This window comes from Neopsephotus bourkii, unplaced genomic scaffold (genome assembly GCF_033783945.1).
Source record: "Neopsephotus bourkii isolate Nb327-2 ecotype Australia unplaced genomic scaffold, CSIRO-AGI_Nbou_v1 NB_1825, whole genome shotgun sequence".
NCBI classification, from domain to species: Eukaryota; Metazoa; Chordata; class Aves; order Psittaciformes; family Psittacidae; genus Neopsephotus; species Neopsephotus bourkii.
Genome location: NW_026902298.1, coordinates 12,916,117 through 12,937,961, shown reverse-complemented (window position 1 = coordinate 12,937,961; position 21,845 = coordinate 12,916,117). Strand labels below are relative to the sequence as shown.

The 21,845-nt window shown below is 41.2% G+C and overlaps 1 protein-coding gene across 1 annotated transcript in view; it reads left to right on the top strand.

The window, feature by feature from the left end:
* Positions 1-2,824: 2,824 nt before the first annotated feature.
* Positions 2,825-21,845, top strand: part of LOC133207149 (cytosolic phospholipase A2 epsilon-like) — a 32,332-nt gene continuing 13,311 nt past the window's right edge. The window contains exons 1-5 of the mRNA XM_061343804.1: positions 2,825-2,851; positions 5,085-5,157; positions 16,239-16,375; positions 19,732-19,863; positions 20,927-20,967. Of these exons, the coding sequence (XP_061199788.1) occupies positions 2,825-2,851; positions 5,085-5,157; positions 16,239-16,375; positions 19,732-19,863; positions 20,927-20,967 (410 nt within the window). The remainder of the gene's footprint in view (positions 2,852-5,084; positions 5,158-16,238; positions 16,376-19,731; positions 19,864-20,926; positions 20,968-21,845) is intronic.

The following is a 21,845-nucleotide window of genomic DNA, read 5'->3' as shown; positions in this document are numbered from 1 at the left end:
GAATTAGTTGGGGGGATTTCTGAAGGCGACTGTGACCCCATGGGAAGCTCACACTGGAGCAGGCTTCTGTCAGGACCTGTGGCCCATGGAGAAAGTATCCCACACTGGAGCAGTACGCTCCTGAAGAGCTGCACCCATGGAAGGGACCCACACCGGAGCAGTCTGCTCCTGAAAGATGCACCCCATGGAAGGGACCTATGCTGGAGCAGTTTGTGAAGAACTGCAGCCTGTGGAAAGGACCCATGCAGGAGAAGTTCACGGAGGACTGTCTCACATAGGAGGACCCCTTGCTGGAGCAGGGGAAGAGTGTGAGGAGTCCTTCCCTGAGGAGGAAGGAGCAGCAGAAATATGTGATGATCTGACCATAGCCCCCATTCCCGATACATCTGTGCTGCTAGCGGGGAGGACATACAGAATTCAGGAGTAAAGTTAAGACTGGAAAGAAGAGGGGATGGTGGGGAGAAGGTGTTTTTAAGATTTTGTTTTTATTTCTCATTACCATGCTCTGGTAATATATTAAACTGATTTCCCCAAGTCAGGTCTGTTTTGCCTGTGACAGTAACTGGTGAATGATCTCTCCCTGTCCTTATCTCAACTCATGAGCCTTTCACCGTGTTTACTTTCTGCTGTCCAGGTGAGGAGATGGAATGATAAGAGGGTCTTTGGCGAGCAACTGGCATCCAGCCAAGGTCAAACAACCCTTACAGGAAAGAACTTCTTCCTTATATCCAACCTAAACTTCCCCTGTTTAAGTTTGAACCCGTTACCCCTTGTCCTATCACTACAGTCCCTAATGAAGAGTCCCTCCCCAGCATCCCTATAGGTCCCCTTCAGATACTGGAAGGCTGCTATGAGGTCTCCACGCAGCCTTCTCTTCTCCAGGATGAACAGCCCCAACTTTCTCAGCCTGTCTTCATATGGGAGGTGCTCCAGTCCGCTGATCATCCTCGTGGCCTCCTCTGGACTTGTTCCAACAGCTCCATGTCCTTTTTATGTTGAGGACACCAGAACTGCACACAATGCTCCAGGTGAGGTCTCACAAGAGCAGATTAGAGGGGCAGGATCACCTCCTTTTACCTGCTGGTCACGCTCCTTTTGATGCAGCCCAGGACACGGTTGGCTTTCTGGGCTGCGAGTGCACATTGAAGCCGGCTCATGTTCATTTTCTCATCGACCAGCACCCCCAAGTCCATCTCCGCAGGGCTGCTCTGAATCTCTTCTCTGCCCAGCCTGTAGCTGTGTCTGGGATTGCTCCGACCCAGGTGCAGGACCTTGCACTTGTCATGGTTAAACTTCCTGAGGTTGGCATCAGCCCACCTCACAAATATGCCAAGGTCCCTCTGGATGGCATTCCTTCCCTCCAGCGGATCAACTGAACCACACAGCTTGGTGTCATCGGCAAACTTGCTGAGGGTGCACTCAATCCCACTGTCCATGTCAGCGACGAAGATGTTAAACAAGACCGGTCCCAACACCGATCCCTGAGGGACACCACTCGTTACTCATCTCCAGCTGGACATTGAGCCATTGACCACAATTCTTTGTGTGCGGCCATCCAGCCAGTTCTTTATTCACTGAGTGGTCCATCCATAAAGTTGATGTCTTTCCAATTTAGAGACAAGGATGTCATGCAGGACAGTGTTGAATGCTTCCATAGTGTTGGCACTACCATAGCTCTTCATCCTCAGGCCGTTTCCCAGGGAAACAACACAAAAACATCAGTTCAGCTTCTGTAGAATCTAACAAAACTGCCAACGGTTAGCCACTTTCAGGTCAGTTTTGGGATAAATAGCTAAGTTTTTGGGTAAATTGGCTGCTTCTCCGATTGAAGGTCTTTTTTTGCTGAACTCAGGGTTAACGGGGATGTTATCTTGTGTCATTTCGCATATCTTTAATCAGAAGGGTAGATACCTCATCTTAAAATGGTTGATGATTAAAGTAATTTTCATTCAGTGAATGTCAGAATTGAATTTGTGTTTTCCTGATGTGTGTTTGTAGAAAGGGAAGACAGACTTTGGGTATTGTGAGTGCATAGTATCGCCTGCAGCTCTCAAGTGGTCATTCACCTGAGTATCTGCTGCTGCACAATTTTATCTCAGAAAATGGAGAATTTGGTGTCATTTGCATGTAATAGTTTGATGATACTGCATTGTGTTTAAAATATCTAACTGTTAGCATTTAAGATGAATCAATATATGCCCTAATTTGGAGGAGAAACTGTTCGTTTTGTTTTGGCTAACTTAGAAGTTTTGTGTTGTGGAAAGCAAGAAAACTTATATCCACCTGAAAATATATGAATGAATTTGGGGGAACGTCCACCAGCAAGCAACTAAACCCCATCTACCTCAAAGAAGAGCAAAATAAACACTTTTTTGCTAAAATATAAGGTCTTTTAAAGTTATTTTGTCCACAGAACTTTTCGTTGTTGATTGGGGTGCTGTAGAGCTGTTTTCCTCCAGCCTACACATTGCTGCTAATATCTTTTCTGATTTGTGAATTGCTTAGGCTGCTATGTCATAGGTATACATGCATAAGTGCTGTGCATTATCACTCCCTTATCTTGAATTGCTAATAACTCTTGGCACCCTGGTGTGTACGACCTTCCCTTAACACACACCTTTATCAAATAAACCCAGCAAATGCCCTCCCTTTCTCTCTTTGTACTTTCCCTTTCAGGCAACAAGGAAGGTGGGGCATGTCTAAGGCACTTGCTCCTCATAGGTGCCTCCTTAAAGTCTGCAGAGGTATCTCATGAGTCACTTCCAGCTGTTGCCTCTAACACTGAAGTGTCATCTATATCCAACTTGTATGCAGCTGGGAGAAAATGGGCTCATACTGGAGTGCTCGTGAGGTAAGAGCGCATAAATTCAGACCATAATCCATTAGAAGCTGAGGATCTCTGACATGGATTTGTAATTGGGATTGTGGTGCCTACAAGGGGCCTTGGGAGCTGTTAGTCCAAATTCATGTATGTATTTACTTATTTATGTCAGAATGACTTATAGCTTTGTTGGGATTGGCTGCCCTGTGGAGATACTTTTGGTTGTGGAGGGAAGCTCAGACACAGTGGGTTATTCTCATGAAGGCTGGGAAGCAGTCTGAGGTGCTTCACAGCAGCTTGCTATGGATTTGAGCTGAATCTGTGGTTTGATGCAAGCATTATGCAAGTTGGGCTATTCCATAACACAACATCTCCTAGCTATGAGTACAGTCATATGCTGTGCTCAGGTAGCTGTACTAGCAGCCGCTTCATAGTGGTGTATACAGGAACGTCACTGACTAAAACCAGTGTCTAATCATGGACACAAAGATGGTCCTAGTTTGCTATCTGTGCATGACTGACACCCAAGAAAATCTTGATCTGCCTTTGTCCATAATCTCTCTGAATATTGGTTTTTATTATTTCTTTTGTGTGGAATATAACCAGGAGGGAAAGCCCTAAATCTGCCTGTTGGGCTCCAGGGAGTCAGCATAATCTGTCCTCTTCTCAGCTTTGAAATTAGTCTGCTGTTTGACTGTGAGCAAGTTATTTAATCATTCTGTGCCCTGCTTCCCATGTTGTAAACCGGAGATTATAGAGCGTCTCTCTATAACACAGGTGTGTGTTAGCTTCAGTGTGTGTTAGCTTCAGTGTGCACTGATGCTTGGAGACCTCAGATGTGGGATCCCCATGGCTTAAGAAATAGAAAGTGTGAATGCTTAACCAAACTAGTTAAAGAAACACTAAGGATCTATAGGTTCATCCTTTTGAAAGGAGGGGAGAGTAATGAACACTTTGGCAATGGCCTTTGTATGGAAAGTACACGTACAAAGCAAGGAATGGGACTGTCCTCCCAGCTCTTCCACTTGCTCTTAACCATGGAAGCAGCATCATGAGAAAAAGCAAAAGCAGAGGATTCCATCCAGAACCTGAATTCAGACAGAAGACATTAAAACTTACCCTTCTGTTTTGGAAAGAGACATAAAATACAGACCAAGGCCAGCTTATCACAGTTCAAGAGTGGCAGGGGAACTTATATCCAACTGGATCAATTCCTAACTGGAAAAAGCAGAGGAGTGACATAATCCCCTTAAAGAGATTTAATTGAGTCATTTTGCTAGCAGGGAGTGAGAGAGGCATTAGGTAATGACTTCCAGTGAAGCAATGGCTAAAGTTTCAGGTACTAAAACGTGCAAGAATTAATAATTTGTTTGTGTTGTGTCTAGTTATTTCTTTCCTCTTGTGCGTGACATTTTAGCTAATGATCCTTTTTGCAAACGTCCAACATCTGGTTTGGGTAGAAAAGTTTCATTAACATCTCTTCCTAAGCTGTTTTCTTTCATGTAGGTTAGGTTGCATTTGTGCTGGTGGTGCCTCACTCGCTGAACAGTTTAATTTTCCTCTTGGGGCATGATGCTGTTGAACAATGCTAAGATACTGAAACATACAGCGTTGTGATTATACATTTTACTATGGATTGCTTCTGTTTCCTAGCAGGTCTTTATATGCTCTCATTCTTCTCTTCCTGACCACACTAGGTGAACACCTCAATACTTCTCATGTATTTGCTCTTTACTATTTCTGGGAAAAGTTCCTGATATAGATTTTAAATGGAAAGTTGGAATTTTCTACTAAATAAAATTATTTGAAGAAAATATCTGCTTCCATGTGAAATTTCAACAGTTCAAGATAATTAAACTTATTTTATCTTTGTCTACAGATGTTTAACAGAGGTGCTTCTCATGCACACTCACTTTTTGCTAGCTTATATTTCTTGCTTAATTGTTGATAAAGATTTGTTTTATATTAAAAGGTCCTGTCATATAGTTTCAGCATTCATTTTATTTACTACATTATCTATTATCTATTACTGTTATTTCTTCTATTAATGACCTATATAAGCAGAGGAATATCTCCTTTTTTTCTGCCTCTTTATTTTTTTTAACTCTATGTAGACATGGTTTAACTTCCAAAGCAAGGCAAGTTCATCTTCTAATTTTGAAGCACGGCTTCAAAAACTGCAACACACAGTGGGAGGGAATGTTTTATGGGACATAAAAGATTTAATATTAGTGCAGGTAATAACTTTGTTATTTTTCTGCAGAGTGAAGAATGCCCATGCTGCTCACTCTCAGTGAAAATCATTAGAATGAGAAATCTGAGAAAGGTAGACCTGTGTGAGTATCACAGCCCTTCCTTGTGTTTCTCAGTAGTTCAGTTCTGAAAGCAGAGAATATAAGCAAGCACTGTAACTTGTATCTGTGTATGAAGTGCTGCCATGGTTTCAAATATTGATACATATTTGAATTTGAACTATTCTTAGAATACAGTTTTGTATAAATAGTGTCTTTCAGTTTATAGAGTGTTATTATTAGCAGCAATATCAAAGATCTATTGTGGTGTACTGTAAAGTGTCTTAGCTGCTAACAAGCTTTAGAGCCAGTTTTGCTAAATAAATTCAGCTGTTAATTCTCAACTGCAGTTTTTGATGCACTGAGATACAGGCTGCACCTTTGTTTCTTGACAAAAACGCCAGCACTGATGTTGAGGGGCTGCCAGAGCCTGTGGGGTAACATGGGAGCTTTGGTATCATCTTCTATACCTGCCTGTTTTTTTACAGACAGCAACAATACGTACAGACACTTCTGAATTTCTTTTTGCTTTAAATCCTAAACTATGCATTTCTTGGCACATGAATAGAGTCACTTGAATGTAGTACATAGAATAATCTAAGAAAGTAAAGATAACTACTTAGGCCTACATGTCTGTATTTCTGTAGATATTTGCTTTCTCATGATTAGACTTTGCTCTAAAGTTGTTTTTTTTTAATGATACTTTTTGTGGGAATGTATTAGTTACACAATTAATGTATTTACCTATTTGTAAATATTTGAAATATATTTGTCTCAAAGTATATTTTAGGAAAATATTGTATTTCCTACTCCCATTTCTGTGCAATTGAAGTAAGTCAGAGGTGAGGATACAGATTTGAAAGATGACACAGAAATAATTTTTCAGAAACTGGAAAAAGCCACCAGTGCTTTGTTGGGGTCAGAGCTTGATTAGACCAAGCTGTGGTTTTTGGAAGCCTGCCTGTCATTGCTCTTCTTCAGCTGTGGCACTGCACAGCTAAAATGTTGTGTTTGTGCAGAGGGGCTGCTACTGACAACCCACCGTGTCCATGCCTCCTTAGGTCTTGCACATGTCATATAATATAGGACTTGTTATTTTATTATAGGATGGCTGTGGCAATCACCTATAATCACGATTTCCTGACCCTTACCCTTTGTGTCAGACGAAAGGTTATATTTATACATGGTGTGAACATCATAACAAGAATTAGACTACTAATGTGTGTTGAAATCTCATAGGAATAAGGCTTACTCACGAGTAAGGAGAATTTGCTCCTATGTTATTTAGGTTATAAGACAACTATAATCTGAGTAGTACACATCATTCCCAAGACAGTTGCAATTTCTGGGCATGTTTGAATTTGGCTAAATTTTCCCTGTCAGAAATGGCAAGAATAGTGATGCCAGACCAGTCCAGAGTTTCACTATGATCAACAGTACGCCCTCAGAACTGGCCTTCAATAAAAGCTTTTGGGCAAGACAAACGCCGAAGCATGCTTTTCCCTGCCCCACTCTCCCAAGAGATCTGTAGTTCATGAGGTCTGTGGCTCAGAGACCTGGCTCCTGAGTCAAAAGAAGTGTTTGTATTTAATTACCATGGCCAAAATACTTGGCACTTGGAGGCCACTAAGGGATTTTAGTTTGATATCTTCCAGTTCACTTTGCACTGGACCCAGACGCTCAGTGTCATAGAAAATCATCAGGCCCAGTTCATATATACTGATTTATATACTGATGTTGTTAATGAAATAGTTCCAGATACTTCAATTTTCTCTTTGCCTTGCATGGGCAGCAGAAATGTCTAATTGAGAAAAGCTTGTCCTCTTTAGTGCAGCCCCAAAAGGCCTTTTTTGTGTATTAGTTAGGGTTAGTGCTTACACAAAGACAACTGCCCCCTTGTATTTATTCCAAAGAGCAGAAAACTTATCATTATCAGCTGCTTGACTGCAGCAGTCTCATGCTTTAGAAAAGCTTTGTGCTATCACAAACCTTCATAAAACCATTCACCATTTCTGCAAAATCTGGATTCACTGCCTGGATGGTGCTATTTCTCTGCAACTGTATAGGATGGCATGTGGAGATTTTGGAGAGAAGTGTTTAGTTGCCCATAGTCTGAACACTGATTACCCAACAGTGCCAGCTTGAGGCACTGACAGAATAGTGATTGAGCCATTGACAGCATCAGAAGGAAGAGTCATATCTTGTGCTTGGGATCTCCATGTTCCTGCACCCCATTACAGTGCACAGTGACACACAGACAACTGTGGTGGGTCAGACCAAAGGTCTCTCCTGTCCCATGTTTGAGAGCGGTCAAAGACAGGTGCCTGGAGAGGAGTATGGAGCAACATCCCCAGTCTGTTCTTGAACCTACATGAACTGTACACAACAACAGTCTTTGTGCCTCTATGGTTTCCAGGTCAGAAAAACCTTTGCTGCAACCTCAATGCCTCACACTTGTAGTGGTAAAACTGAGTTTTGCCTTCACTGCTGAAAGGCCTTGATTTTTTTCTGCCATCCAGTGACTTCCCATGGTCTTCCCTTACTTTCCTTGTCAGCTGACATAGTGGAGATTGAGTTTCAGAAGGCTTCCCGCCTGTGGGAAGGGATTGGTCGTTGCAAAACCCTTATTTTCCAAGGGTTGGTCGACCAGCCAAGATGACTGGAAGATGGCATAGCTTTCATCCTCAAGTCCCCCTGCCTGTTTCTTCATAGGAGCCTTTGAAGCCCCTTTGAAGCCACTTTTAAGCAGGGATCTGCATTTCCATCATTTAAACATGGGAGAGTTTCTTTCTGCTGGCCAGGTACCAGCGCATTTCACCTCATGTGTTGATGATAACAAGAACCAGATCCACGTTATGTAAATTCCTCAGCACAGATCTTGTTTTCAGCATCACTGCTTTGCTGTCCATGATCCTATCAGAGCACACCCAGCGCTTACTGTTCCCAAAGGCTGCCACTGCAGTCAGCAGGGCAAGAGCTGCCTTGTGCAGCTGGTGGATCTGGGTTAGCATTGCTCTTTACTAGGTGACAAGGTTCACTGATCTTCTGGGCAGGAAATAAGTATCTTCTACAGAAAGAGAAACCTGTTTGTTTCATGGACTACACATGAAATATAAAGTAGCATCTTCTACAGACATTTATTTCATAGAAGTGTTCCCTTTAGGAGACAAAAAATGTCTTCAAAAATATTGGGCTGCCCTAATTTTTATTAGCAAGATCCAAGGCTCCAAAAAGCTTTTCCTAGAATGGCCTACAGCTACTTCCTTTTTTTTTTTTTCTTTAATATGACAGGCTGATCTCAATCAGTATTCTCAGCAAGTCTTAGGCCTGTCTTTAACTACAGTATTAAATCTTGGTCTTGTTAAATCTGAGCTCTGTTGCGATGAAGTTTCGTAGAATATTCCCAATACTACCCTGCCCATTGATTTTAAAAGCTGGAAGGCGGTATTACTAATGTTTTTCCTTATGTCACCTAAATCCTGTGTAACACCATTATAATAACAAAATCCCATTCATTGCCATGTTCTCCAAAGGAAACTGTTGTGTGCAGAGAGAAATGATTGAAGATGTGCATACAACATGCTGTGCATACCTCTTACCTTTATCTCTGAGTGTATCACCACTGTGAGGGGGCAGCAGCAGTCTGTTTGCTTTAAGGTGAAATCTCTTCCCGGTCAAAATGAGTGTGGTTGCTAACTTTTTCCATGGCTGAGCAAAATCCTGGGACATGGTCCTTTGAATATGAGCTTTCATGTCTTTTCAGGCCTTCTCAGCTAAGCTCCTGATGCCACCGGATGCTCAGACAGGCTGCCTTTACACTAATGGAGAGAAACCCTAAAAGCAGCCCAGGATAAATGCTTGACAATAGGAATCTGCACAAGGACAGAGAAGTAGATACATAAACAGTTGCCAAGTTGCAATGTGGCCTGTAAACAAGGATTTCCTAACTGGTTAAGAAACTGAAACAAACAGGTATAAAAGCAACAGTTAATCACTAGCTCCTCCCTGTGATGTCACATCCTGAAGCAGAGCTTTTCTTCCTGTAATTGTAAGCTGTTTTGATCAAGATCTAATTGCATAACTACCTAGATACCTGTCAAAATGGAGCCCTGGTTCTGATTGATGTTTATAATAACAAAGTCATAACTGCAGTTAATAATGGGAGTAATAAATGAATGGATAATCTCAGTAAATATTATGTGAATCAAGTTCACAGCTTCAGTTCTTAACCTCTGTTCCTTTATATTCCAATCTTCTTTTTTGCTTCATCTACACGTTATTCTAGTCTGCTCCCACTGTTTCTCAGTTCATTGCTATCATCTAAACACATGCAAAAACCTAGTTTCTCCCAGGTTACCTATTGTGTGTTTGGTAGTCTAAGATATTTTTTCCAGTTTTTTCTCTTTCTCAAGTCTTTGATGGTCATGAGGGAACATAGTGTGTAGAGCGTACTGTGTATTGTATTGTACGCAATTGTATTGATTGCACACATGGCAAGAAGTGTGGAAACAAAAACCCTGCTCTGTGCCTTGACAGCATAATAAGCTGCCACTGAAAAGGACAATGTTATGTATAATCAAGGATTTCATCAATATGTTATTTTTTTGGGTGTTCTTGGTCAGGGCACCTCCCTACAGCTATGGAAATAACTACATTTCTACTGCTAGAGATCAGTGGATTGTATGTAGGTACACATGCATTTTTTGCAGCCATACTGGCTTCTGTGTACTTCTACATGCAGGAACAGAAAGCTGTTCTGGTAGTTAAAGGTATTATGTGCAATTTCCCCCACGACTTCCTTCAGATTCTTGGTGTAACCTTGGGGAAGATGAGTTTCCTGAAAACCTTGGTTCCTCATCTCTAAAGCGAGGACTTCAGCAAGAGCATTAGGAGTCTCACAGGAGCACTAGGAGGATGAACTGATTACCATGTGAAGGACTGGTAAATGGAGTAAAGAACCTTAGGTAAATGTTAGGCTCATCTCTGCCTCAAAGGCAAAGGTAAGAGCAGCTACCATGTTCTAATACTGTACCAGCACAGGTGGTATTGCAGCTGTTGTCATTCATGGAACAGGGCTGATCTTTGAAGACTTCTGTGATGGTAGGACGCTTTCCTTTTAGACCTAATTATCCTCTTGTTTAGAGGAAGCTTCTAGTTGAAAAAGCTTCTGAAATGTTTTATATTTTTAAAAAAATGTCAAAACCTGTTTTAAAACAGGTTTGAACAGGGTGGAGACAATGGAAATGAGCAAGGGAGAAGCTTGGGTGGAGAAGAAAGGCTGGAATGACTAGGTGACGATGGCAGCAATGTAGAACAACACAGTGCTTTGAGAAGATGCAGATCCATGCAACGAATCATGACACTTCACTCTTCCTCTGCTTGCAGTTAAAGGCAGTGGCAGACTGCTCAGGATGTGATTTTCTAGTTTGCACTTTGAAAGTTCCAGAAAACCTGGATGGATGTTTCTGCTGTGTTAATATATTACACAGATGTCACAAGTCTAGGATGATTCCAAATGTACGGAAGCAACTTCCGCTGTTGTCAACCAATAAGTATGTGCTTTGATTTCTGAATAGGATTTCTGTATTTACAAATTTGCTTGGGCTGATCCGTGTAAGAGCTTCTCACCACTTAGGAAAGTAGGCTGAGCATTGCCTTTTCCCATGCTTACAGCCTCCCACATCTTAAAAGTTATTGTACCTTGGCAGTTTTGATCATCCTTGATAAGGACCATACTTTACTCTATATCCTACTTATTGTTGCACAATGATGTCTTGAGTTTAGGACCAAAGTATGATTTGCTTGACACTGAACAGTAACCACAGATTGAATGTCAGCAGATTTGTGTTTACAGTACTATTAGTTTCTATTTGGACATAAAAGGAATTCCTAAATAATATGAAGATTGATAACAGACATTTACTTATTGCAAGAATTTCTTCACTGTTTATTTTTGAGATACTCCTTTGATCGGGCAAAAAAGATATAACTTGTCATCTTCAGTATTTTATCATGGAAAAACATAATTTTAAACACATTTTTATTGATTATTTCCCAACAGATCTTTCTTATACACTGTTAAAGAACCTGCAGTATCTGTTCTAGTTCTGTCCTGGTTGTTCCGGTTTCATCAAGCCAGCAGTATCTGCAACTCATTCAGTTATGCATTAAGCAATGGGACTGATATTGTAAGCAGTGATTCATTCTTTCCTGTACCCTCTGAGGAGAGACCTGTTTTGTTTTATGCATTTGTGCTCTCTTAGTGTTCTTTCACAAGCATCTAGACGAGTTCTTTCACAAGCATCAGCACTGCTGAGGCGAGCTGCATGCTAAAATAACAATGTAATAAGGCCTGTGGTATGTCTTAGTCCCAGTAGAGGTTTATTGAGAAGACTCAGAGCAGTGCCAGGGACAGCCATGCCCACTGGAGAGACTCACAGAGTTTGAGGACCTTTATCAGTAATGGTTCCCAGAGAGGAGCTTCAGGCAACCTTTTTGCTGAACCAAAGACATTTATTACCTTGTAGATAAGGACCAAGAACTCGGATGTGATTTGCTATTACGTGGGAGGCCAATGTAAAGTAGAGAAGCTAAATGAACATGGCTGCGATAGTCCACATTGCTGAGAAGACACATGAGAGTGTCCATGTGAGACTATGGCTTCTCTCTTGGGCACTTGGTATGACTGTATCCTCAGCAGGAGCTGGTAAAGTAGTGCTGGAGTAGTAGCCAGCAAAGGTTAAAACTAAGATTCACTCAAAAATGTTGGTGCTGCTGCTTGCATTGTGTTCTGCCATTAAATTGGCAATCTTTCTGAATGTCTGCCTGGCAAAGGTATTCACCTTTCCTACTTGTTCAGCTCCAACCTTGACTACCCTCTTTAGAGTGCCCTTTCTGTTCAAGAACAAAAAATAGACAAAAGGGGTCTTGGAAATAAATGTTCCTTGACAGTCAGATGTACCTATTCTTAATGCTTTCATTCATTCTTAGTTGCAGGAAAGATGCTTTTAACTGTTATATCAGTTGGGAGTCCTGAAGGACTCCAGCCAGAATATGAGCTTATTTAATTTCACTGTGAAAATAGGATTAGTTGTAGTCTTGTGATAAAAGGCAGGCTGGAGGCTGTGTTTATCTGTGACTTACCTTGATAAGAAGGAAACTTATAGTAGAAAAGACATACAAAATGTAAAGACTTCACTGCCAAATGTTGGCAAAGCATCCAAATCATAGTATTTATGTCAGGATGAACCATTGCTGCAATGTAAGCTTTTAATCCAGGCTGAATGAGCAATGTCCTTAACAAATAAGCCAAATAATCATGGGTGTAATCTTCACCCGTGTGTTATGCCCTGTAGGTCCAAAATTTAATTCATAGGGATATTCCTATGGAAATACCTGATTTTTAGTTCCAAATTGCCAAAACAGCGTATCTGTAAGGGTGATCCAATGACACCTGCACCTCTGTTAGCATGTACAAATCTTTCAAGAACATCTACATATACGCAAACTGCCACTTAGGAGATATAATTTATCCCTGTTGCCTTATGGAGGACATGGGGCGGATGGGAGAAGTTGTAGCATAGCTGTTGTGGGCTTCCCTGCATTACATTGTGTTGCTTTATGTACTGTTTCTTTCAACAGTTATATTGGATAGTACACAGAGGCTCTAGGTGTGGATTGTTGCCTTATTACTTGGACACTGTATGTGTTTGGGAAGGAAAGGTAGCAAAATGTTCAATGAAGATACATTCTTACTTTAGGTATCCAAGAAGGAGGTTTGGAGCCAGTGCCCAGGTGTCTCGGAATTGGTGTCTTGGGCTGGTGTACAATATGAAGATGATCGGTTAGTTGGTTTCCATGCAATATAATTGACATGACATGTTTATCTTGTTTATTGCCTTCCAGCATAAACATGAGCATCACATGACAGCAATTCCATATGACACCATGTAGGTTCACCTGGGCTGGTCCTCTTCTGAAGCAGGATCAAGTTTACCTTGTCAGTCACTCTTTGATACGTATCTGGGGACCAATACCATCTGAAATGAGTTACCTAGAAAAGTTATAAAATCTCTTGCTAGAACTAACTCTCTTTGAGCTGGGGCAGTTTTCCTAATATTTATATTTATTTCCCTCTAGCCACAGAGAGACACAGATCTTTGTCCTCTTTGTATCAATCATTTGGACATTACAGATGACTATTATGTTATTTGATAATCTTTGTTGTTGTTGAATTAGCAAACTCAATTCTTTCAGCTCTTTCTTACGTGCCAGCCTTAGTCAGTCCTCTGCAATCTGGACATATTTGATTTTAGTAGCTGGTAACAGTTAAAGCCTTTTATTGTGAAGGGAAGAAAAAAGAGAAAGAGAACTGCAACATAGAACACACTGAGCATCTGCTTGTTCATGCTCAAGGCTTAGAGTGTATGCAAAGCAATCTCAGCACTAAATCTCATCACCTGTACCATGTTTAACACTCTGTATTTGGGATGTAGTCCAAAATTTATCTAAATCTGTGTTATCAGGTAAGTCCTGCAACATTATGGTTCTGGGACATAGTTTGTTATTCTTCATGCAGTGACTTGGCTGTAATTGTCTGGTTTTAGATTCGAGTATCTTTGCCTATCTGCATTCTTATGGGCTTATGTTGAAACTGAAGCTTCACTAGCTGCTAACTGAGCTGGTGTTACACATGGATTATCAGGTTGTGGAACTTTGGTTTTGCTCTTATTAAGGGTGAACAGCTTTGCTAAAGGTTAGACTAACTTCTGAAGTCAGCTGTAGTTCTGTTGTGTTCAGAGAGGGTAAAAGACTCAACAGAGATCCCACCATGTCTTTATTTAGATACAAGATAATAAATCACAAGTTTAGCGTTTCTTTGACACTCTGAGAATATCAAATGCCAGTCTATTAAATCAGTATTCAAAGCTAGTATGTACAACAAAACAGACTATAAATTAACAGATCCTCCAAAACACACATCCCAGTAGTCCTCAGTTGACTGACACAGTTGCTGAAGAAACAGATATGCTTACTTTTGCATGCTTCTCTGACATAATCTGGGGAAGTAACTATGCAAAGTTGATATTAATTTTTGCAAATGTCTAAACCAGTGGAAAAGAGAGGTAAATAAACTATTTTACCACCTCCTTTAACAATAAATTTTTATCTAAAGGTACATTACACATATTCTGCATTTTAAAATTGTAATAATAAATCTAAAAGTATCCTAATGTTACTTATAAGAACTATAGGCATCTGCATTTGCAATGTTAAAGTAATTTCTTCCCTGCTATGGATAATAAGGGGGAAACTATCAAATATGTGCTGAAAAACTGTAGGATGTTTCATGTTCAGATGGTATCAGAAGACTGACAGATAGATCATACATAATAACCTGATTGCACAGATTGCTTTAAGCAACTATTCATTGCCACATGGGTTATACCACAAGTTTAAAGAAAGTGTGGAATGCCAAGGAGGAGACTAACAGAGAAAGAACAACACAGTTACTAGTAAGGCACACTCTTCTTGTGGGTCATGTGGAAATATTAATAACTAGTCATTTTTTGTATAGTACTTTTAGTTATGGGATGTCAAAGCAGAATGCAAAAGAGTAAAGGACAGGTATAGTGCTTTTAGTCATGGGATGTCAAAGCAGAATGCAAAAGAGTAAAGGACGGTTATTGCTGTTTTATTGATGAGGAAATGTGGACAGATAACCAGGCTAAATTTTAATGGAAGCAATTGCCCAAAGTGACTTAGTCTGGAGCAGAGCTGGGACTGGAGCCAACATGTCATGATAGCTTTTCCAGCAGGTTACCCACTTGTTCATAAGGCTTCTCAGCATGTTTCACACAGTACCCAAACTGCCTGTTATCATACACAAATCTAACCTGTTACTGTGATTGCAAAGCAAGTTCTTAGAACTGGAGACATTAGAGGCAGTTGTAGTTGCCCAGCAGACAAAAGAGTGCAAACAGTGTACAGAGCCAAAGGACAGCAGATTTGCTCCAAATGGGAGGGTTGGAAAGGGTGAATGACAGTGTAGAGAGAGAGTCACATCACTCTTCATTGTTCAGGGTCTCAGTTAGCTATCACAGGTTCACAAGACATAAACTCCTTTATGCACTTAGGAGTAATTGCCCAGCAGTGCTCCCTGCTAAAAACCCATTACCATCTTAGCAGTATTGGAGAGAATCCTAAACACCAAATACTCTACATACGTGAGGTTATACACACAAAAGGAAAGTTAATTGCACAGTCATAGATGTACCAAGCCTACCCAAGACCTCTGACACTCCCCAACAGATATGTCAACACCCTGAGGCAGTGTCAAGCTTAGCTGTGCCTTCCTGGCTGGGGGTCTGTTTGCCCCAGCTTGAGTGGGGGCTGTTCCTGGGAGCCCACCCCAAAGCAGCCCCATGTGTTGTGAAGATTTAATGTCATACTTGTAGCTAACTGTGCAACCCTGTGTTACTTGCACACCTTTTTCAGAAGTTAGAAGTTTCTTCAGTATCAGTGCTCAGAGTTTAAATCAGTAAAAGTGCATTGCTACTTTTGCATATTTGTTGATAGTGAAAGGATGTGATCATGTTGGGTGAGACAGTTGGCTCATTACATGGAATGGAATACAGATACACTGGTGCAGCAGACCAGAGGCAGAAAATTCTTTATATCCAGACCCTCTTTAGCTCTTCTGTTACCCTCTGAAGAGCACAAGGCAATGTTAAACCCTTGTCTAAATGCTCAATTAGTTAAATAAGTATTCTATCCTTTAAAAAGCTTCTCTTAAAATGCAAACCTTTTTCTTCTCTGTCACAGAAATCTGTTGATTTGCAACAAGCAGGGGACGTCCCAGTGATGGATTTTGTTCAGTAAAACTAGCTCTGCTTATTTTTTCTTACCCGTTATCTTTATTGCAGTAGTTTCTTTGAATCTTCACTAATGACTAAAGTTCCCACCTGCAGGAGGCAACAAAGCAGTGAATGCTTTTGAATAAGGACCTGTCAAAAAAGCAGTAGAAACAATACCTACTTCTTGCAGCTTGCTGTCTATACATGGCTATAAGGCTATGCTCGAAGAGATTTATAGCAATGTGTGACAATGTGCCTTTCCAAATGCAGTTAGTCAAACTGATTGCTACGTAAGCCTGTCCTTGCCCACTGCTTCCCCTGAGACCGTCCGAACCAAAACTGTCAAGAACTGCAAAGATCCAGTGTGGAATGAAACATTTTGCTTCAGGATCCAGAGACAAGTAAAAGTAAGATGCACAGTGCCTTTGTTTTTCTTTTGGGGCAGAGATCTCATTGTGTGATTGATATGTATAGCACCCTAAATATAAGTATGTGTGAGGGTCTACAAGGACATGGATAAGAGGATGTGGAGTAGCATGCAGCAGCAACATTATTTTCTGCTATATAAAAGAAAAACAAGATATTTCACAGCTGTTCATGTAATCTGTCACTTTTCACTTTTCCTTTTTTCTTTTTGAAGTTCCTGCTTTTGAACAGTAAAAGTGAGAATTTCAGGGTAAATTGAACAGCATAAAAGACATTCATGAGCTTAGTAGTGGAAGCCTCACAGTGCTGTTCTTTTTAGCTCTTCCTTTAGAACAACAACCTTGTGATACAACTATCACAAAATAAAGTTTGCAAAAGACCAGCTGAGCTTTTACCACGATGATGAATGTAGAGCTTCAGAAGATTTGCTAGTCCCACTGTCCACTTCCTCCAAAAGACAGCATCAGCATCAGGGCCTAGGAATCCACAAAGATCAGTGACAGGCCAAGTAAAGCCCAGCTTACTTCACACCTGGGGAATCAAATACTGTTTTACAACTTGCACCCATCATTTCCTAGCACTGGTGGCAGAGCAGGACAAGAACTTTTCTGTCACGTGCCTGATCAGTAGGCCAGTCCCCCAGCTCTCTTGGGTGTCAATAAAATCCTTCAAAAGGCTTATTCAGAATAGCCCAAAGTGTTGCTACACCACAGGGTCTCCAATGAACAGTCACTCTTGCATTTGTCTGCAGAAGTTGCCCATGATACAAATTCTCAGGCTTCCTTCCACAGTTACGTGGTACTGGTCCTGTTTAGTACAGCATTCAGCTTTAACACACCTGCCCATTTACAGCCTACATCCAGTGCTTCCCCTGCAACCTAAACAATTCCAATGTCTTTCAAAATAGCAGTGAAACACAATGCCACTGAGCCCTGCAGGTTTGTCATGGAGGTGAAAGGCAAGGGACAAGCATTGCAGCATGGGAACAAACACCCACTGTTCTACAGCTCTTGCACCAGAACACCTATTCCTTGCAATGGTTTGTGGCTGACAGGTCTTCCAAAACTGCAATAACACATGTTAACAGCTGGAAAAAATACCTTGGCTACAGGAAGCTGCTGGAGCTAGTCCCTCACAGAGTAGTATTTGAGAGGACCTTGCATTTAGTTTGCAGTAACTTTGCAGCAGGAGACAAGATGTGAGATTAGCCCCTATAATTTTCAGTGTGTAGTGACAGCAGCATGGCAGCTGTTGCTGTGGGCTGCACAAAATGTGTCATGGGGATCTGGGACAACCAAAGCTCTCTGGCATGTCTGTCAGTGCTACCTTGCTGCTGCCTGGACTCAACAGACTTAAGTTAAAGCTCTTACAGGTTTCTTTTCAAACGCTTCAATTGCTCTGCTCATTACTCACTGATCAGAGCTAGTCTGCTGGTTGTTTTCTCCTTGCCTGTCTGGTGTATCATTGAGGTATTCATTTTCCTAAATCCTAGGAGCCAGAGCTCAGTAAATTCATATAGTACACTGTCACTGTGGAAGAGAGAAACTTGTTCAGATATGTCAGGCTGGTTCCCATCAGGAGCAGGAATGTTTACGAAAAATCATCTGTTTAGATGAATGCCTGACAAAGCGCAGATGGTGAGGAAGGGCTTCCCAGCTGGTTCTGTGGGCAGCACTCCCCTGGCTCCAGGAGGCCACCCTGCCTGGAGCTGGTAGCACAGCCCCACCAAGAGCTGGCTCTGCTCAGTGCTTGGCTCCCAGTGATGCTGCCCTCATATCCTCCCTCAGGAGTGGATAGAAACAGTGAATTGCACAGACAACCCCAGCTGCTTCCCACACAGCATCCCAGTGGTGCAGCCGAGGTCTCTCTTAGCCAGCCAGCATGCTGTGTGTGCCCTTCTGGCTAGCTGGGAGTAACTAAGGGACTTCAAATCAGTTGGTCACTAACAAAATAAGTCAGCTTTTCCAGCCAAAAATGGACAGTCTGTTGCAGAACCACAGCTAGGAAAACTGATCTGCTCTTCAATGTATGCCTGCCTTCTACAAACTGCAGACTGTTCCTTTTAAGCATACCACCTCCATCACCTTACATAATCTTTACAGGCTATTTATAGCTGGCCTGTAAACCAAGTTGCTATGGCTGCTTCTCTGCCTTTTGTTGCTATGTTTCTCTTAGAAAGCCTGGTGGCAGGAACCCAGTGCTGGCCCGTCAGCCACAAGCAGAATTGTTTTGCTGTTTGAAGCACAGTGTGATGCATTTACAACATATATGTCCATGAAGTGCAGCAACCTTTCTGTCTTCTGATAGCAAACTGCAAACCCAGATTCACTACATCTTGCCATCTCTCCCTTGCTAGTTTCTTACAGAAATTACAGATGTCAGCATTGAGTGTTTGGATTCTGGATCATCTTCCTTTCCATACATTTCAGTTAAATCAGTTCTTCTCAGTTAAATCTGATGGATAAGTAAGAATCTCTGAGATAAGAGATTCCTGCGATTCACATGAAAATGAGCTGCTGAATATATGGAGAGGCCTGAATTACTTCCCCACTGAGAAAACAGGCATTTATGGTAATTTGCTCAGCGCTCTGGAAGGCATCTCTGAGCTAGCCCATGTGCAGCTACCAGCAAGGCACAGCAGGGGCCTTTACCACTTCAGTCTATCCAAAAAGGCAGATGACACAAGAGGGAGAGGAGATTGGTGCAGTGGGAGGAAGGAAAAGGAGATTGAGAGGAGTAGCCTATAATCCCATGAAAACAGGCTTTTGTTCTGCTGCTTTCTGTGCATTTTGTCACCAATTTAACAAAACTGTAGCATTTTCTGTGGTAACTATTTGCATGTGATCTGTTTAATAATGATTTACAGGATATAATTATGCAACATGTAGCAGTTATATGGTGCTTCCTTAATGTATTTTAATCCCTGCTTAAATCGGATTTATGTATTTATGTATTTATTTATTTATTTACTTATCACCAATAGCAACAAATTCCTGGCCACCAGATGGTTTCTTACAATTCAGGGAAAAGTGGTGACCTCAAACCAAATTAGAGGTCAAATGTGGTTTTCAGTATGGGAGCTAGTGTGTGTGTGGGAGCTATGTGTTCAATGATTCTGCTAGCCTTTGTCTTTTAAATTAGGGGAACATCCACAACAAATACAACTAGGTTAGGTGGAGAATATATATTTTCAGTTCTGGGTGGATGAAAGGTTGTGCATGCTCTCTCACTTCTCCCCATCCTTTCTCTCTCTTCCTTAACATGCTGAGACTATCATCTTGTGCCTCCATAAGGTCTCAAAATAGAGATGCTCCTAATCCTGTAGTTCTTTTCACAGAATATTCTTGAGCTGAAAATCTATGATGAAAATTCAGTCACTAAAGATGACCTTCTCTTCACTGTCCTCTTTGATGTTGCTAAAATCCAGCTTGGAGAAACTGTTCACTTGACTTTTCAGCTAAATCCAAAGGTAAGGAATAAAACTGCCTTGGCCACAGGAGGGAAATTTTGGTATTATGTATTAAATAACTTATTGTAAAGCGATTGTAGATGGGAGGGTTTACATGGTCAGCACTTCATATATCTTGCAAATTGCCCTCCAAGCCTTGTTCAGCAAAGTGGACAAGGTTTACTTTCCTACCTCAGACACAATCCTGAAAGTTTTTGCTACCTCCTCAAACCTCTTAGCAGAGTTTTCTCATTTTTCTTGTTCTTGGCTGTGTTGACCAAATAGGTTTTGTTGGAGATAAAAGACTTCATCACCACTGCACAAAGTTTCTCTGTTAGAATTTCCATTCCTATGACCAGCATTTGTGAGTTTGGGCATATTCTGATACAGATGTTGGAGTATTCACTTAAAATCAGATACCCTGCCCTGTAAGTCCTTTGTGTATACCTGAATATAGCACAAAGACCCATGCAGAAGTGCTAAAATGCATTGACTGTCAATTACCGTAACTGTCTCATTACTTCAGTGCATCTGAACCCATACATGATGACATAGCATGGGATTTAGATACTTTTATAGATTTGCTGATTCACTGATTTTTAGTGTAGGGTATGTATTCAGCTCTATGGTGATATTGACAAGCACCTGTCTATAGTAGCTTGTCTGGTGACTGGTCAATTTATTGTCTGTGTTATAGTTCTTTCGATCAAAAGAATGAGAATGCCCTCTGCTATTCAACAGTATCAGTCTTCTGATAATGTTACCCAGAAAAAACAAGGCTTTAGACAGTTTTAGGCCAACAGTTATGGCAGGCACAGGATGGAGGATTGGCTACGTGGCCATTTTACTCTGCCTTACCACTGTATGGAGTGCAGTCAGCCTGGGAACTGATGGTTAATGATGGAAGGAGAATAGTTTCCAAATCATTCTAACTGTATTGCTTTCACTCATCTGCTCATACCCTAGAGCAGGAGTAAAATTTGATTTTAAGAGCTGTTTCAGGAGCCAGGATAATCATTGGCAACCATAGCTAGTGAGAAAGAAAATGAATTCTGAATATTTATAATGAAATGAACTTTTACAGACACAAGAGACGCTGGAGGTTGAATTTGCATCGGAGAGCATGTAAGTAAAACCCATATGAGACCAAAGAACTGTACTTTGCAAAAGCAAGCAGTCAAGCATATGCTAGCATGTGGTATAATACAGTTTAAGATGCTCAGCACAACAGCAACAGCTGGTGTTTATCAAATTAGTTGCATATTGGCTAAAACTTCATGTTCCTTATCTACCAAAAATCATTCTGAACAATAATTCATCTCATTATTTCTGGAAGAGGGAGAAGGATAGTAAGAACTGCAGCCCCTGTGCTTATTACTACAATTATTTACCATCATCATTAAAAGAATAAGGAAGAAACTTTCAGATGTCTGTCAAAATAAAAAATCAGTGACAAATTTGAGACTATGCTGAACAAGGCAAACTTTAAGGAAAGTTTTCTATGATTCTATTATAGAATCATAGAATAGTTAAGGTTGGAAAGGACCTTAAGATCATCTAGTTCCAACCCCCCTGCCATGGGCAAGGACACCTCACACTAAACCATGTCACCCAAGGCTCTCTCCAACCTGTCATTCAACACCGCCAGGGATGGAGCATTCACAGCTTCCCTGGGCAACCCATTCCAGTGCCTCACGGCCCTTATAGTAAAGAACTTCTTCCTTATATGCAATCTAAACTTCCCCTGTTTAAGTTTTAACCCATTACCCCTTGTCCTACCACTACAGTACCTAATGAAGAGTCCCTCCCCAGAATCCCTATATGCCCCCTTCAGATACTGGAGGGCTGCTATGAGGTCTCCATACAGCCTTCTCTTCTCCAGGCTGAACAGCCCCAACTTTCTCAGCCTACCTTCATACAGGAGGTGCTCCAGTCCCCTGATCATCCTCATGACCCTCCTCTGGACTTGTTCCAACATTTCCATGTCCTTTTTATGTTGAGGA